The following is a 19,747-nucleotide window of genomic DNA, read 5'->3' as shown; positions in this document are numbered from 1 at the left end:
AAAGGACCACAGGAAAAATTGGGGGGATGTCACATATGTTGATTATCTTGATTGTGGTGATGGTTTTATGGATGCATACATGTGTCAAATGTTAAATTGTGTAAGCTGAACTTATACAATCTCTTATTAAAAACAAATCCTACCAAAGAACAATCTGCCTAACATCTCTGGACCACAGGGTTCTTAAAGTCCTCCCAGTTCAAAACTCTATAATCCAATTGGCATGTAAGGGGTCATCAAAAGTACAGTTTGTCTTCCAATCTCTAAGGAGAGAGTGGAACATGTAGGTAAATTATCAATAAGGATTTCATAATGTCACTTTTAGAAAGTGAAAAATTACACAGAAGGGAATAAAAATTTAGAGAAAATACACAATATCTGAGATATAACTTTCATTAGTAAAAAAACTAATTTTGGAGATCTCTTTGGTGGATTAAAAGATCTGAACTAAGGCTATTTATTCCCATTACAAGAGAACTTGATTACTAGCAATGATGTCATATTTATGTGAAAAGTAAATTAATCTTTTTAAAAGACAGAATAAATGATATTTAGGGTACAAAAATAGTCAGTTTTTCTTCCCAATGATTACAAGCGTGAAAGCATAATTTCAGATTTTAGGATGCAAATTCAGAGTTGTTTGCATTGCTACCTGTACTATAATGTTTAATTAAATATATAAAAAACCAGAAAGATCTGAAATGAGAGCCCACATCAAAAACATGTTCTCTGTCAGCGGGAGGTGGGAGAAAAGATCCAGAAAGCAGAGAGAACATGCAGTCCATGTATGTACCAACAACCTTTGATTGTTCCCTTCATCCTATGTGGTTACGAATCTCAGGAGACAGAAATGTGCAGTATCGCTGGTTAGATTTTGAAATGCTTTGCTATTATAGCCATTTCTATCTAGCATAGGACTTTCCTAGTAAGTCTCCAAAATGTTTATTGAAGTGAACAGAAAAAAAGCAAACATAGCAGATCCTTGAGTAACTTCGTTTTGTCCAAAGCTGTTGTACAATAACATCGATGACATGCCTTGGTAACTTTTATTTATATCAACTAGACTACGGTGAAGTTGATTTTGTCACAGTCCTTTCACTTCAAGCTGCTGAACCCATAGGTAACATTAAGTAAGAACTTACTGCAGGTCTGTGAAGGCAACCAGTCAGATATAAATTCTAACTCTGGCTTGATTGGGCATTGACCTGTGTGACACTGGTTAAGCCACCTTACTCCCATTTTCTCATCAGTAAAATAAAGTCAGTGCCCACGCACACACACTTCCTTATTGTCAAGGGCACAGGACAGGAAACATGCAGAGTGGGAGAGTTCTATACTCAGTCCAATTACCAATAATTCAATGCAACAAGCTTTTAACGAGCAGTCTCCCTCTCCCAGAAACTGTCAGATTCTTGAGATTCAGAGATTAATGAGTAGTTTAGTCTTCAGTTAAAAAAGATTAAAACAAAAACACTAAAAGCAGAAAAGACAAAGTGCCTGCTTTCGAAGAAATGACATTAAAACTGGTAAGACAACCAACACACAGGAATCAGAACTGCAAAATGTAATTTGTTTGGTTCTATGAGAGACGAAAGTTCAAGTACGATGGGGTGGCACTTGGGAGGAAACACTACTGCAAGCTCACTAGCTTGGGTTAGAGAAATCTGTCATGTGTACAGAAAACCAAGACGATTTTACAGAGAATGCCCCACTAGGACAGGTGAAATCCAAGAGGCTGGATTCTGAGAGCCTAACCCAGGCTTCCTCATATTCTCAATAATTATAAACAGTAACTACAGCTATTTATAACTCAAAGATAGTCTAAGCAGATCTGAAAAGAACCTTTTAAATAACAGAAACACATAAAAATCTGAGGTTATTTTATTTGGCATGACTACAAATGATATTTTTGCATGATTCGAAACCTAACAGAAATCATTTTTCCCCCTAAAACTATATTGCAATTTTATTTGATTTTGGTATTAGCTTTGGTAGAAAACATTGCTAGTTATGATTTGCTATTTATATACTTGTTCTACATTTTAATTAAAAAATAAAATTAAGAATTCTTAAACCCTTCACATAGCAAAATGGAAAGCTGTGTTATAAGTATAAAACATTAAATATTAACATTTTGAGCAAGGTCACTAGCACTTTTTTGATTTGTTCTCCACTTGAAGCACAGCATTTCTGAAAAAGTGTGTGTGTGTGTGCGTGTGCGTGTGTAAGAGAGGTGGGGATGGGAGAGTTTCTTCAACTTCCTCCTGAAGTACTTACAGTGCTGATCACAATCAACTCTGGCAAACACTACTTGATTTGCATTTGGATATTCTTCCTTAATAACATTGGAAGCTTCCTCAAAAATTGGATGCAACATCTGGCTGAAACGACACCTATGCACAGAGAAGGATACCAATTAAAACTGAAAAGCAGACTGAATAAAACCTTGTATAAGTTATTATCCATTGATGTTTAGCCATATACACAATAAATAGCTTTTGAGACAAGCACAGTTAATTTAGTGATGAATCTTGTCACTCATCAGAGAGGAAGATAATTTTGAATTCAAAGACTGTACAAATAATTAAAATATTTTGGGGTTTTTTTCACCTTGGGAAAATGGCCAAGATTATGGAATACACAGCTAAGGATCCCTCCTCGTAAAGGCCAGGAAACAAGCCTGCGATAAGCCCTCTAAGATGTATCCCCTTGGACTTGGAACCACTGAGACTTGGGCAGTTATTTCTTTAACAATTAGCTTTCTCTAATAATGAATATTTTTAGACTGCTGTTCAAAATTTTAAAATGGTAGGTTTATTGCAAACATTAGACCAATTTACCTGAGTAGTTTAATCAAATTTCATAGATAAGTTAGCATACTAAATAAATAAGTCACATAGAAAGGATATACAGTATATAACAACTGCTTCCCCTCACAATTTACCCCTGGTTAAAATGAGCTTTTGTATCTATAAACATGTTAATTACACCATTAGCCCTGGCTGGTGTAGCTCAGTGGAGTGAGCATGGGCCTGTGAACCACACGATTGCGGTTCAATTCCCAGTCAGGGCACATGCCTGGGTTGCAGGCCAGTTCCCAGCAGGGGACTCATGAGAGGCAACCATACATTGATATTTCTCTCCCTCCCTTCCTCTCTAAAAATAAATAAAATCTTTAAAAATAAATAACTAACTAAATAAATATATCAAGTCCAAGAGAAAAAAAATTCTAAATTCCTAAACGAGACTTCCTATCCACGATTCCCTTCTCATTTTGGTTTGTTCTATTTTTACTTTTAAAAATAGAGGGGGCACAAACCCCACAATATTCCAGAAACTCAACACCCCTAACTCTGACTGTCCCTGAATCAGGCCGACCGCCTCCCAAACACATGCTATGGGACCTGACAAAAAAAAAAAGAATCAGAACCAACACACCACCAGCTGGGTTTGAACGGTCGATTCTCATATGAAAAAGTAAATGAGAATTTGTTAATTTAAAAAAAAACAACTATAATTGATAGTATTGCTTTCAGAGTCATTTTCCACCAAGAAATGTACTTAAATGAAGCATGTGAACTAAAGAGTTAATCCATATGTGACGTCATACATATTAACTATAACTCAACAAAAATATTAAAGCCGCGAGAGGATGCGAACTTCATTCTTCCTCCCTATTGCTTTTCGTATATATCTCTTCTGGCCCACTCACCTGACTTCCTAAGGAGATGTCCTAGAATATATCAAGCAGACACAATCTGTATCTTCAATCGCTTGCTTTCAAGTGGCTCTTCCCTCTTTTAGCATTCTTAAATCCCATCTGGGATAGGTGGGTGGGGTCTGTGGACATCAGGGACCGTGTCTTATTTGACTACATATTCTAATAAGCATTCCAACAGATGTCTGTTAAATGAATAAAGTGACAGGATGGAGGAACTAGAGAGGCGAGGACCACAGGTTTGTGGGTTCTTACAGTTTGATAAAAAAAATAGGGTGCCAGAGGGCAGGGAAGTGGGTAGGCACTGACTAACGCCCTCTTCAAGAAGTGGATGTGGCCTAGTCAAGAATCAGCAGACAGGCTCCCTCCCGTCTCAGGTGAAGACGCACATTAAGGGCTCCTTTCTGCATTGTCCAGTTTGCTGCCCAGTAAGTATTTAAGTACAGGTTCTTGTTTAAAGTAGAATCTGTTTTAATGCCAAAAAGTGGGAGTGGAAGATGAAATAAAAGTTCAACTGCAGTATCACTGAACCTTCATACACACGCTCCCATACATATGTAAATTTACACTTGTAAAAGTAACATAACAAAAGCAATAAATCCATTAAAAGGACCTTAAGAGTTATCTGAATCCAACCTGAAGCTTGAATCGACCCTTTACAAAGCAACCAAGTGGGTAAAGTCTTTTTGCAGGGGCAATTTGGGGACACTTATTAGTACGACTCAGTGAAGAAAAATAGTAAGTTTTGGAGTCGAACAAACCTGAGTTTAAACCCCAGTTCCACCACTTACTAGCTAGCTGTATGACCTTTCTAATAAGCCTCAATGAAGTCCATCTAAAATGGAAGTTATAATACATACCTGCAGGGTAGTGCTGAGCATCAAACACAACGTGCACAAAGATCCTGGCACGTAACAGAATATTAAACGCCTACTGTGATTTATCACATCAGTATTTTCGGCGGCTCTGCTACAGAATTCGTCCTTAAACTGTGTCACATTCATATTTTCCAGAGGGAGCTCAGAGTTGAGCCTGTGAGGCTACACAGTGTATGTCTATGTCCTACAGCCAATTTCCTATGTTTTTTCAGCGGAATAAAAGAGCACTAATTCATGAACAACTCAAGGTATTTTGGGGGTAATATATTTTCTCAAATAACTGCAATTAGCCCACATTTCCATTTCAGTTTTTATAACAAGGTCAGTGGAACATTCTAATTCTCTTTCTTAAACACATAAAATCCCTTAATCAAGAGAACTTCGTTCTAGTTTTAACTCTGCCGACGTCTAGTCAGGTAACCTTGGGAAAATACTTTACTGTTTTAAATCTCAATTTTATTCTTAAAGGACTGGACTACATAAGCTTCCACCTAATTTACCCTGAAAATGCTACCTTTATTACACACTTTATAAATGGCACTTTCTCTGTGTGTCTTCAACATTTGTTCATTATACACCTATACATCATTCATTCAGTAACTTAATTACATACTTATCTGCCAAGTGTTATGCAAAGTGCTTGGGGATTACAGTTGAAAAAAGACAGATGTGATAACTTCTCACAAACCAACTAAACCACAACACAGGAGTGTGTTTTTATTTTTTTTACGTTTTTTTTTTTTTTTTTTTTTTTAACACATGAGTGTTAGGATCAGGTAAATACAGGGTGTTATGAGAGGATATAGAAAAGGTTCCTAATCTGACTTGAGAGGAGGAAGGTGATCTGCAGAAAGTGACATCTAATCTAAGGCTTGAAAGATAATTACAACTTAACTAGGTAAATAAGTAGATAAGACTGAGCCATTCAGGCAGAGAAAATACTATGACTAAAGGTGATGAAAGACAGAAATTACAGAAACTGAGAAACATTCAATATAACTAGAATAGAAATGTGGAAGTAGAGAAAGGCAAGAGATATAGCTGTTTACGTAAGAAGGGACCAGATTCCCTAAAGTCTGCTGAAAGAAAACCAATTAGGGTTTTCACAATGAGACACCACTCCACACCGGTCAGAATGGCCACCATAAACAAATAAGCAAACAAGTGTTAGAGAGGATGTGGAGAAAAGGGAACCCTAGTGCACTGTTGGTGGGAACGCAGACTGGTGTAGCCACTGTGGAAAACAGTATGGAGTTTCCTCAAAAAATAAAAAATGGAACTGCCTTTAGACCCAGTGATTCCACTGCTGGGAATATACCCTAAGAATCCTAAAACACTAATTCAAAAGAACCTATGAACCCCAATGTCCACAGCAGCACAATTTACAATAGCCAAGTGCTTAAAATAGCCTAAGTGCCCATCGGGAAATAGTGGATCAAAAAACTGTGGTACATTTACACAATGGAATACTAGGCAGCAGAAAGAAAGGAGCTCCTACCCTTTGCAACAGCATGGGTGGAACTAGAGAGTATTATGTTAAGTGAAGTAAGCCAGAGAGTAAAAGACAAATACCATATGATCTCACCTATAAGTGGAACCTAATCAACAAAACAAGCAAGCAAAATAGAACCAGAGACAAGGAAATAAAGAACAAACTGACAGTCACCAGATGGGGGTGGGGAGGGAGATAATGGGGGAAAGAAGGGTCAGGTCAAGGAACATGTATAAAGGACCCAGGGACAAGGACAACAGGTGGCAGGGGAGGGCTGAATGTGGGACGGGGTGTTGGGCAGGGCAGAGGAGAGCAACAGGTAAAAAATGGGGCAACAATAATTGAACAATAAAAAAAATTTTAACTAAATAAATAAAATCTTAAAAGAAAAAAAAACAATTAGGGTTTTAAGATGAAGGGAAAACTGATCCAATTTGCATTTTAGAAATGACCACTCTGGTTTACTTTGTAGAAAAGAGAATGGAAATACAGAAAACTAGAGGCACAGAAAATAAATTAGAGGGCTGCCCCAGGAATCTAGGTCAAGTACAGGACTACGGCCTGAAAAAGGGCAGTGCTAACTAGTAGGTAGTAAACCTAAGGGGGTCAAATAAGACATAGGTTGTTTAGGAATAAGGATTATTCTAGTGTTTCCAGATTCTCACTAGCTGAACTCCCTCCTTCCTGTCCCAATGCCATGTTGTTGAACATCTACTGCCTATTGTGCCCTTGTTCTAGGTGCTGGGAATACTGAGTAAGACATTATCTCTGCCCTCACAGTTGGTTTGCTAGGACACCAAGATAAAAGATAGAACAATGTGGTAAGAAAAAGAAAGTGGTACACAGGGTACTTGTAGGAACACAGAAGACAGAATCTGAGTCAGACAGGGAAGGAGGCTTCCTAGAACCAGTAATAGATGGTATACATTTTAAAATGTCAATATTATTTTCCTTCTAAACTTGCCATACCCATATCCTCACCTGCAGACATTGCCCTACCTCATCAGGAAAAATATAGAATTGCAATGTGCACTCTTGTGTGTGGTGTGTGTGTATGTGACACAGAGAGAGAGAGAGATTTCAGCCTTTATGTTACCTGTTTTTATTTTAAGATGTGGGATGATGGAATCAGGTATATTTCTCTCTTAAAACATAACACTCACCAAATTAAGCTCCTTTATTGTGCATGAACCTCAATTGATTTTGTGTATGGAATACTGCCTCACAAAAGAAAAAGGCTCCCCACTCACCCCTTTCTACCAAAGAAAAATTTCAGCTTTAGCAAGTTAAACCACAGACATAAGATTATTACTTACCAGTCAGCATAAAAATTTACTAAAGCAACATCAGCATTGTCTGAAATTGAAAAACAAAACCAAACAACCTAAGTTATTTGTGTCCACATAATTTTGACATAGTTAAAGATGTGGTTTTCATCATGGTCTTTTTCCACTGTAAGAGCCCACTAAAAACACATAATGACAAGTTACCTCTTGCTTAGAAATCCATGCACAGAGTTGTGCACAATTTAATAATTCATTTCTAACCTTCCATATTTACAATAACCAAGAATTAGTTCTGCAAGTGAAATCCCATTTCACAGAGCAGACTGTACAAAATAACCGAGCTCTGCCCCACCTGGTTGCAACACGTAATCTACTACTGACAGTATTGGGTAAAATGTATTCTTTCTGGTTCCTATCCACTTAACAGTTACTCTCTGTTGCAAAAATAACTTAGTATCATTTGCGTATCCAAATATAAATATATAAGAAAGATATATTCATTCCTTTCCCCTAAACCTAATACAGACAAAAACTCCTCAAGTACTCACACAAAAAAAAAAAACCCACAAACATATTCTAGAATTTGGAAGAATAAAGGAGTGAGTATATGTGAGTTTCAATTCTCTTCTTCCTTTTTTAGCTTTTGCTTATTCACTCTAAAACAGTGGTTCATAAACTGTGACCCCCTAACTAAGAAGCACGAGCTTCACACAGGAACATATAGAAGTGCAAATTGTCAGGTGGAGTCTAGCAGTTTCTCTCAGAAACTGGGGGCCTGGCCTGCAATACAGATAGTAATAAGTCTCCAGTGATTGTGATATATGTGAAAGTCGACAGAACCTCTGCTCTAACAAGATCCCATAACGTGGAGGTGGACTTTTAGCACTTAAAACCAGTTCCAAGAACATAAAACAATGTGCGGTGCTCAATAAATAAATCCCCTTTACTTCTATTTAATTTTGGGGTTTGTTCTGCTCAAACCAGTAGGTTGAAATGGAGTGCTTAAAAAAATCATCTATGCACACTGCAGATTTTCTACAATCTCCTAAATCGTGATTTTCCATCAACCACATTACCATCTTCCCTACTACTTTTAGGAACAAAAATGTTTTATCCAGAGTTAACTGTATATGCAGGCACACAGTCAGCGCACAAAGTATTCAGTGAAACACTGAATTTCATTGGACCAATGACAATAAAAGAGATCAGAGTAGGTGACTTAAAGTTAACAGTTTAAAGACACAAAAAAACTTAGCTGTGTCCTAAAGTCATTAACATTTAGTACTGCACAGTGAAGACTGCTGGCCTCTAAGTCGGCTTTAGCAAAACACTTTAGGGTTGTTAGGAGTGGTATTTATGACAAGGCAGAGAAATAAAACAGGACTCAAATTAACCTGCAACGCACCAAAAGAAATTTTACTAAAAATTAAAAGCAAAAGTGCTTTGTTAATTCAGTGAATCACAGAATTAATCAGAATGCCAGCTCAACTATCCCAGATAATTGAGATTTTATTTTTGTACATAAACTAATTCTATTTATAGAGAAGAAAGTGTACTTAAAAGATATCAAAGTACTTACTTAAAATGTCATCTATATTCTCTGTATCAAGACTTGTTATTTCAGTTGTTACAGGAGTAAAAACCCAAGTTACCTGGAAATTTCAGAAAAGTGAAATTAATGAATGTTCCCACAAAAGGCAAATAATGCAGAAAGTCTAAAAAGAAAATTTATAAATAAAGTTGGTTCCACTTCTTAGTTACAAAATCACCCATCAGTTGGTTTTACTCTGTATCACCACCTACGCTAACCCTTCGCTACAATCAATGAAATTGGAGAAGGACAACTTCTCAAGCCTGACAACTGGTCAAATAAGACTTCCTATACTTCCAAATATATAAAAGAGATTATTTCTAAGTAACTAAGTAAATTGAGAATTTACTCATTCTGTTAAATACTTTCAACAACTTTATTGCTACAGCGCCAAAAGGAAAAAATTGACACATGATTACCAGTTTGGAAAGAATATACAACCAAAGCTAAGTTTGCTGATTCTACTCTGCCATGTGTAAGACAAATCAAAATAATGAAGAGAACTCAAAAAGACTTCTAATTGTGATCCAAAAGCCCTTCTTGCCTCATCTTCATTTACTGGTGGTAACAATATATATTAAGTGAAAGACTATTAAAAAGAGAGTAAGAATGTTTTGCTTCCACTCTGATATGTCTGAAACATAAAGTTCATGGAAGAAAATCTCAGTTTGCCATCCACAAGACAAAGAAAAAATACAATGTTACACTAAATTTGCAATTGTTCACTTATTTTAAAAAGCAATATTTAGTGTATTTTATCTTTAGGCTCCACCTTTTATACACTGTGTTTGGATGCCTGGACAGCTTTTTGTCCAAACTATGGCTTGTATTTCAGTCACCGAGCCGTTGCTCTTTCCTCAGTGCCGGCTCATGGCAGGTCCCAATTAGGGCACCGAAGACTAGTCCTCTGCCCACCCATTTTATGGACACTTCAGAACTCACGACAGGTACAACTCAAAAGTTCTATAATTTACCTGCAACTCAATTTCTAAATGGTATAAAGACACATGCTGATGCTGTGAATAAGGCCAGCTAATTATCTGAAATATTGCTATACATGTATTCGTTTCTTAGAAAAAGCCTAAGAATAACGCTAGATGTATTTTTCAAGCTACCACAATAATGTAGCCAAAAGCTAACTAGTATTTCTGCTACCCACCAATAAATTATACCATCCTAAAAGTAAGGCAGGTCGTTTTAAATCCCTGAATATTTGACCCATATAACTAGTTTCATGATTTTCAACACCTCAGTAACTGTATAGATCCCACTTCCCTCTCTAGTCATTACTATCCACACCTCGATTATTAACAGACCCTTCCCTGATTGGTGTATGACAAGCTCTGGATAACTGTGTAACCTTTAAAAGATAAACTAAGGCATGGTAAAATTTGGGGGAGTTTATTTGAGCAAATATCAATTCAAATCAGTCAGTATCCAATGTAGCAGATTAAAAAAAAAAAAAAAAAAGAGATCCGAGGAGCTGTACAAAATAAAAGAATCATGGGCAGCAGGGGGTGGGAACAAGGAAGTTTTAACTAGGCAAAAAAAGTGAGCTGATGATCACAAAGTCACTTTCCTTTAGGGGACAGCAGGGGCCTAGCAGGTTCCCTAAGGAGTGCTTATCAGGCATTCCTGATGGGTTAAGATTCCATTTCTGAGAGCTGCAATTCTGTTTGGTGAGGTAAGACATTTGGTCCTGCTGTCTCACGATTTTTTTCGGTTGTGTTGTATTGTATCCTGTTTTTGTTTTGTTTTAATCTTCACCCGAGGCCATATTTTCATTGCTTTTTAGAGAAAGAGGGGGGGGGGAGAGAGACAGAGGGAGAGAAATACTGATGTGAGAGAAACCGCATTTGGTTGCCTCCCACATGCACATCAACTGAAGATGGAACCTGACACCTAAGTATGTGCCCTGACTGGGAATTGAACACACAACCTTTCCGTGTATGGGACAGCTCTCCAACCAACCAAGTCACCCAGTCAGGGTTGCCAATTGTATTGGTCAGCAAGACTGTATATTGAAAGATAAGTCAAGATGATGATGCAAAAATAGCATAAAGCAACAAAGTTGGTCATTACCAAAGTCAAGTCATTAGATAATGCAACAGTCATTCATATTTATAGGGTGTCTACTAGGTACTACTGAGGGCACAAATGCATCCGACAAGGTACAGGTACGCTCTACCTCTAGAAGCTCTCAAACTAGTGGTGTTGTAATGAGGGGAGAAAAATGTGGAAAATAAAGACATAACATCCAAGGCAGCCCATTTTTGACATTATCACCTATCAAAGTATGTGTTTACAGAGAACTATATTCTAAATTTAATTGCTTTTACAGGGTAGGTAGCGACCAAAATGATGAACCAATGATCAGTTTGGCTGTATGAATGGCGTGCTGATAAGCATGCAACTGATAAGACTACTCAGCTAACCATTGCAGTTACAGGGCCCAAAGCAAGAAAGCTCTCTGACCCAACAATCTTCGCTCCCTGTAGGGTGCGAAGGAGGCGCTTATCATTAACATTTCTATTACTGTGCAGTATTATGGGAAAGACAGGTTGTTTATTTGAATTGTTAGGAAGTTCCATTAGTCTGAAAAATTGCTTCTTTTCATATCAGCCCTGGGAAGAAACAAGGTTCTCCTGGGGAAACATCTTTATGTGTCAAATGCTATATAGCATTTATGTAAAATAAAGACAAGTAGCTTTAAACCAGGAAGGAATGAGGCATGTCATTAATTTAATTTTTAAATTTAGACTTGAAGTAAGATTTTAAGTTTATTTTTTAAAAAAGAAACAGCAGCCAAAGCTGGTGTAGCTCAGTGGATTGAGTGTAGACCTGTGAACCAAAGGGTCGCTGATTCGATTCCCAGTCAGGGCGCATGCCTGAGTTGCAGGGCAGGTCCCCAGTAGGGAGAGTGTGAGAGGCAACCACACACCGATGTTTCTTTCCCTCTCTTTCTCCCTCCCTTTCCCTCTGTCTATATAAATAAAATTTAAAAATCTTTTAAAAATAGAAAACAAACAGGAAAATTCTACACAGAAATTTTGAATGGAAGATCTTAGTAGTCATGGAGAATATAGCTCTAATAATGGAATATTTAGACAGCATATGTAAATATACATACATAAACATGAACTATTTTACAAATTAGTCATTCTCTTCAGTTCGTTAGCTCATCTGTTTGCCAAAAAAACTCAGAGGAATCTCTAATAATCTTCTATAAGTCATTAGCTAATTCTTTCCACATGCATTTCTTATACCAAATATTAAACATCCCAGTATGAGATATGTCTAGTGATATGATCTTATATGAAGACTCATCAATGAAATGGTGAACACTATACCCAAATTCATTTAAAAAAAAAAGTGACAGTCTAGCTTTTAAATAGGAGTTTCTTCAGCAAGTAAAGAATATTTTCTTCCATTATATGAACTTTAAACATTAGGTACCTTTGGGAACGAAAAACCTTTCCTTTTCTTAGATTTCCCAGTACCTGCCATGATCCCTACCTGGCCAGTAATGGCAGTACCCTGGGTGTGTTTCCAGAGCACTTCTGAAGCCATTTGGCAGCAGCTACTCTTCCCAAAACACGTGCCACAATTTTCCTGCTTCTGTCCTCTGTGTACATGGTTCCCTTTACCTGGAATGTCCTCTTCTCCACCACTGCTTAATTAGTCCTTCAATCACAGAGTCCCCTTTCCATGAAGCTCTGTGTGTGTTTCCTGGTAGAAAAAGCTTTTTTTCCCTCAAAAGCCTGACCTACTCCATGGGGGTTGGAAAAGGGAAAATGTAGGCTAGGGAAATAGGGGTTACTATGAACTTAAAATAGATTAGTCATCAAGTTGACACAAGATAAAATGAAAATATGATTACGTGATAAAAGGCAGTATTTTTAGAAATAAACTGCAGAAAGTTTTTTATTAAGCACTCTCAGTGTTCGGTCACACTCTGTTCCAGTACTAACAAATACACAGGCTACAACACGAGCACAATCAAACGCTCCAGCATGCGCTGCGAAGCTCCGGTGCTGTTCCTCTAGGAAAAACATTAACTGAGTAAGTCACTGACCCAACAGAATCTTCTCCAGAAGTACAAGCTAACATCATAATACATATCAGAAGTGAGTAATTCTTCTTCTCTGTTCATAATTTTATCAATCAATAAATTTCCCTAGTACATTAAGATCATTAAAGTTTTACCATTCAAATATACCCTTAATGGGAACTACTATGACACTCCCTTCAATCCAACCTGCCCACAGAGGCCCGACTAATCTTTTCGAATGCTGATTTTCATATTTCATTCCTCTGCCCAATAAAAACCTCCAAGGGTTTTTCACTGTCTACAATATAAAAGCCTAACTCCTTGGCCTGGCGTTTAGGACCACTCGCAAACTAGCTTCCCTAAGTCACATTTTACTGCTCCCCATCTAACTCCAACCAACAAATCTAGTTGGCCACATACTCTAGCTTGAGACAAACCCAGTTTATGCCTGTTGTGCCTGTGAAATATTATTAACAGCACCACCCCTTATCAAAAGGGCCCTGGTTTGGCAATAAGTTATATGGCCACTCTACTTGCAGCAGTCCCTCAGCTATTGAGAGGAATTGTAACAAGCTCTTCACAAGTCCTAAATTATTAATAAACATCCAATGTCTTCCCATATAACATACAATAAATTGAAAAATGGAATGAGAGTAAATAGAGAGGAATACATAGGGGCCGAGATACAATGTTAAACCAATCACCGGCTTCATTCATTGACTTTAAACGCTAGGCTCTTAGCAAGGGTATAAAATCAGTAACTCAGGAAAATTACTACATGACCCTTCAAAGGTAACTTGTAGATGGCCCAAATCCTATAGATTACAAATTCAAGCATGCAAGACATCTACTGTACCTGCAATTCCTAAAACATGTCTTCTTAATCGCTTGCCTTCATACTTGGCTCGTGCAGTTTCCTCTGCTTGGAACACCCAGGAAAGCTTACCTAGTTTTCAAGACCCAATTCAAAAGCTTCCTTTTCTCTAAAGACTTTCCTGCTTGTCCCAGACAACAGTGATTCATTTCTCTTTCCTCTGAACACTTAGAGCACTTTCTGTAGGATGTTGTTAATATTCCTTTCCACATGAGTTATTTGTGTTACCTTACCTCTGGTAGGTGACTCCAAATACCCTGAAAGTAGAGACTGTACCTGAATTTAATTTCGTGTCCCACAGATCACTTACTATAGTACCCTGTTTGTTTACAGTAAACACTCCAATACGTGCTAAGTGAATGAATGGGTAGAGTATGTGAATACACTAAGAATATAGGGGGGGCTGTTGGAGTTGAGAAAAGAGGGAAAGATGTTCAGAAATGGAAATAGCCAACAAACATTTTTACCATGTTTGAAGACAATAAGGTCATCAAATAGGAAGTCTACATTAAAATTTGTGTTCAGTAATGTAGTGGCAAAAAGCACAACACTAGGTTCATAGATTTAGAGGGGATCTCGGAAGCGACCCTCCTGCCCACTGCAGAGACCCCTCTACCTCCCTGTTTAAGAGCTGTCATGAACCCTAGGAGCACCCTCTGGTTCCCTGGGCGGTGCTCTGGCATGATTTCCAGATCCTTTAGCACATGGAGTACCCACATTTAGGAACAGCCATGCCACATTAGATAAAACTCCAATACTTTGTATAGTCCTTATTTTAAGGTTGTTAATTCAGTCATGAAAATACATGATTTGGGACTCTCAGGATCAGAAGCTAATAAAGTTATCAGGCTGAAGAGATTATGAAATATAATTTCTATTAGCAACATTTATAGTTACAAGAGTATTTGCTAGGTTTTATTAGAAAATCTTAGGAGATCAGTTTAGAAAACAAGGTAGTATTTCCAGTGAGTGAGTTTGTTTTAAAGCTCAATATCTTAAAACCTCGCTCTTCAAACAGTGGTCCCTGAGCCAGCAGCCCTGGCATCATGTGGGAGCTTGTGACAAATGCAGAGCATCAGGCCCCACCCCAGACCTACTGAATCCGAATCTCCATTGTGAGAAGATCCCCAAGAGATTCCTATGCCCATCTGAGTTCAAGAAACGGTGCGTACGAAAACACAGCTTCTGACTCTACAAACAAGCATGTGGTACATTAATTTTAAACACTGTCCAAGGTCTTCTGGTCCTCAAATATGAACATAAGAACAAGCAAGACTCATCTGTGAGAATTCTGTATCGACATGCAAATTAGTGAGATTTTTAGAAAATGTGGAACTTGTCATCTTATTGGAAACTTACACAGATGTTAATTTTTAAAAGTGTACTGCCTTTTGCTTAGATATTTCTGCATCAGTATCACTGACATGAAGTAGAAGTTTCAATAGAAAATGTTTCCTTCCCTGTGGCATTACTGTTCTCCACTGGCATTACGTCTGCTGGGCGTTTTGCATTAACAGCTTAGTGCACTTTCATGACATCTTTCATTTACATGCTTTCTGTTGGGAGCTTCTCAAAGTCCTTTACAAAACGATGCCTCTCCTGTAGCAAGAAGGAATGCACCAGCTCTCTTCCACTTCTAGTCCAGACTGACACAGCAGCCTCCCACCTGGTGCCCCAATGAGACCCAGACTGCTTGTCCTCCCTGAGGCCACTTCTCTCGCCCTGTTCTGGATTGAGCCGGGAGGCAGCGGAAGCCTAGAGGTTCGAGGCGGGAAGGAGCTCAGAGATAGGAAAGGCCCCAGGAGAACAGAAGCTGAGGCTGACAGGCACTGTAAGAGCCTGGGCGCTGAGTTATCAATCAAGGCACATTCCACTGTTAGTATTCCCAGAAGCATTATAATGCACTAGAAGTTCAGAGAGAGGAGAAAAATAGGACTAAGTATAGAATAACACGGGGAAGCTACTTTAACTCTTAAATTACTCACTGCTAACAACCAACCTTCCTATAATATCAGTGCAACCCATTTGGACAAGTGAGAACCAATTTGCTTTTATAAGGAAACAGAACAATTACAACATTCTTCATTAAATAACTTAAAATATGGCGGGTACAAACATGTTTGGAAAAAATTCTATGCAAAAAATAATAAATATAGATAATATAATCCTTAAACTCAAATTATACCAGTAAAAGCAACCATGGAAAAGAAAAGAGAAATTTGTTGTAATTCATACTTTTCCCTGCATATTAATTATTTCATTGTGCATGGATTTCCATTAAAAAACTAAAGTCGTCTGTGTTTTGCCCTTCACTGTATTCTAAAAATGGGATGAACTAATTTATCTGGAATAGACAGTGTTCTTCTCTGACCTTCAGAGAAGAATGGTCTTGTTATAAAAAGCTTTTCAGAATGAGGAATGAACTTCTCAATGTGTGGAAAGGATTTTTGTCTTAAATTCACTATATACTGTTCCTATAAAACCCAAACTTCTAGCAACGGTGGTTCTAACAAAGCATGGGAACTGGGAAAAAATTCAAGATGAGAATCATTTACTTCTTTTTCCATACACACGCTAGAACCCAGGGGGGTGGAGTGGGAGGGTATGCGTGTATGTGATATGGTTCCTTTCATCACTGTCTCCCAACTAGTACCTTGCACTGGATTTGGTAAGTAACAGTCCAGAACAAGTACTTGCAAACAGATGGTAACAGAAAAAAAAGTGACGGCTTTCTTTGTGTTACACTGTAATTCTTGTGCAGGATGCCTGATAAAAGAAAGTTCCCTTAAGAGAGCCTACATACATTCTTTCGTTAGTTACTCTCTCGTTCCACAAATAGCTCATTGGGTCATCTATCATGTGCTAGACACTGTACTAGGCACTGGGGATAGAGGTGCAAATAACGTCACATAGATGTTTGTATTACATTTATCAAGATTATCAAAAATTTCACTTTTGGATTAATTAAAAGAAAGGGGGGAGAGAGAGAGGTTCTCTCGCTCAAGTATTTTAAGAGTCATCCATAATCCCAGCAAAATTGTTCTCTGTCCTTAAAAGAAGACAACCACTGGCACTGAACTCTGAGAATGGCATAAAATGTCATACTCTTTTTGCCTACGCTTTCCAGAAGCTTTGAATTAATCTTAATGCCGAACTGCACTGACACTGTTATTGAACAATCTTAACTGCTGAAAGTGGGACAACCAGATGTTAATGCATCTTGATATGACACAATATAAAGAAACAAAAGTGTCTTTGTTTGCAGAGGACATGATAATCTAATGTTGAAAACCAAAAAGACTTGACCAAAAAAAAATTCCCAGAATTAGTAAACAATTTTGGTAAGGTTGCAAAAGTCAACATTAATATACAAAAGTCTACTGTTTTCCTATATACCAGCAATAAATAAGTAAAATTTGAAATTCAAAACACAGTATCATTTAAATTGGCACCCCCTCAAAATGAAGTACCTAGTATAAACTAACAAAATGTGTACAAGATCTCTATATGGAAAACTACAAAATCCCAATGAAGAAAATCAAAGAAGGACTAAATATATGGATAGTTGTTCCAGAAAAAAACTCAAAACTGTCAAGGTCACGTCTTTCCAACTTGATCTACAGATTCGACGCAATCCTAATAGAAATTCCAGGAAGTCATTTTGCGGCTACTGAGAAATGGACTACAGAGTATAGGGAGAGCCGTAAGACCTGGAATAGCCAACACAGTATTGAAGGACAAGAACAAAACTGGAGACAACACACTCAACTTCAAGACTCAGTATAATGCTATGGTAATAAAGATAATGTGCTATTGGCAAAAGAATACACAAACAGATCAGTGGGGAAAAACAGAGAATGCAGAATCAGACCCACATAAATAGAATCAACTGATCTTTGGCAGTAAAATGGAGGAAAAACAGCCTTTTTCTACAATGGTGCTGTAACAACTGAACATCCACATGAAAAAAAATGAATCTAGACACAGATCTTAACACCCTTCACAAAAATGTGTAGACCCAAATGTCAAAACACAAAATGATAAAACTCCTAGAAGGTAGCCTCTAAATGACCTTGGGTTTGATGATGACTTTTTGGATATAACGCCGAAAGTGTGATCCATGAAAAAGTGAACTGATGATCTGGACTTCATTAAATTAAAAAATTTCTACTCTGCAAAAAGACATTGTCAAGAGAGGAATATGACAAGACAAGGATGAGGAGAAAAGATTTACAAGAGACATATCAGATAAAGGACTGTTATCCAAAAATACACAAAGAACTCTTAAAACTCCACAATAAGAAAATGAACAACCTGATTTTAAAATGGGCCAAAAGACCTTTATCAACACCTCACCAAAGACACACGGATGGCAAATTAAGGATATGAAAAGATGCTCCACATTGTACGTCATCAGGGAAATGCAAATTAAAATGAGATACCACTGCACACCTGTTAGAATGGCCAAAATCCAGCACTCTGACACCACCATATGCTAATGAGTTGTGGAGTAACAGAGATGCTCATTCACGGCTGGTGGGAATGCAGAATGACACAGCCACTCAGGAAGACAGTTTGGCCGCTTCTTACAAAACGAAACATACGCCTACCACACAATCCAGCAATTTCACTCTTTGGTATCTACTCAGGAACTGAGAACTTACATCCATACAAAAACCTGCACATCAGTGTGTGGAGCAGCTTTATTCATAATTGCCAAAACTGGGAAGTAAGCAAGATGTCCTTCCTGAATTCAATGGACAAACAGATAAACTGTGGTACATCCATACAATGGAATGTTATTCAGCACTAAAAGGAGATAAGCTATCAAGCCATGAAAAGATACAGAGGAAACTGAAATGTCTATTACAAAGTGAAAGAAGTCAATCTATAAAGCTACATGCTATTTGTTTCTGACTATATGACATCATATGAGAACAAGGCAAAAAAAGACAAAACCATGGAGGTAATACAAAGATCAGAGTCCAGAGTGCAGAAAGCAGACTGATGAATCAGCAGAACACAGAGGATTTTTAGGCCAATGAAACTACTTTTTGTATGATATTATAATGGTAAATATACGTCATTATACATTTGTCTAAACTCACAGAATATACACCAAGAATGAACCCTAATGTAAACTACAGATTCTGGGTGATAACAATGTGTTAATGCAGGCTCCTTAACTGTAACAAACTGTACCCCTCTGGTTGGGAATGTTGGTAATGGGAGGCTGGCTGTGCCTGTGGACAGGCAGGGACTATATTGTAAGCATATGAAATCTCTGTACTTGCACTCAATAGTGTTGTGATCCTATAATTCTTCTAAGAAACAAAGTGTATTTTTTAAAAGTATTATTCCTTATCTCACTATCAATGCAAATAAAGCTATTTTCCTAAATACCTTTATGCAACAAAGTATTTAATTACTTTTTTTGTTTTCTAGTTTAAGGAATAACACTTAGATGTACACACATGAACACATATAGCTTATTTCTTTCTGCCCATGGTTCTATGAATATAGAGATCTGGAGTCAAAAGGAAGTGTATAGGCTGTAGTGGGTTGAACAGGGTCCCCCAAAATTCATGTCATCCAGAGCTTCAGAATGTAACCTTATTTGGAGATAGGTTTCTTACAAATGTAACCAGTTAACAATTTACAGGTGAAACCATCCTGGATTTAGGGTAGGTCCTAACTGCACTGACTGGTGCCCTAAAGCACAGGAAAGGACGCAGAAACACACAGGGGAGAGGATGATGTAGAGTCGGAGGCAGAGACTGAAACGATGTGACCGTAAGACAAAAACTGCCAGGAGCCTCCAGCAGCTGGAGGAGGACAGAGGGGTTCTCCCCTAGAG

At 37.8% G+C, this 19,747-nt stretch overlaps 1 protein-coding gene across 2 annotated transcripts in view; it reads right to left on the bottom strand.

Moving 5' to 3' along the window:
* Positions 1–19,747, bottom strand: part of ERP44 (endoplasmic reticulum protein 44) — a 64,215-nt gene that overhangs the window by 26,548 nt on the left and 17,920 nt on the right. The window contains exons 2-4 of one of the 2 annotated variants that reach the window (XM_037140801.2): positions 8,954–9,026; positions 7,405–7,444; positions 2,278–2,393 (exon numbers count right to left, since the gene is read on the bottom strand). In XM_037140801.2, coding sequence (XP_036996696.1) covers positions 2,278–2,393; positions 7,405–7,444; positions 8,954–9,026 — 229 coding nt within the window. The remainder of the gene's footprint in view (positions 1–2,277; positions 2,394–7,404; positions 7,445–8,953; positions 9,027–19,747) is intronic. The other variant, XM_037140802.2, reaches the window with a different exon arrangement.

The sequence above is a fragment of the Artibeus jamaicensis genome, unplaced genomic scaffold (assembly GCF_021234435.1).
Source record: "Artibeus jamaicensis isolate MK-2021 breed Jamaican fruit bat unplaced genomic scaffold, CSHL_Jam_final scaffold_1964, whole genome shotgun sequence".
Taxonomy (NCBI): Eukaryota; Metazoa; Chordata; class Mammalia; order Chiroptera; family Phyllostomidae; genus Artibeus; species Artibeus jamaicensis.
This window is presented reverse-complemented; position numbering and strand designations above follow the sequence as displayed.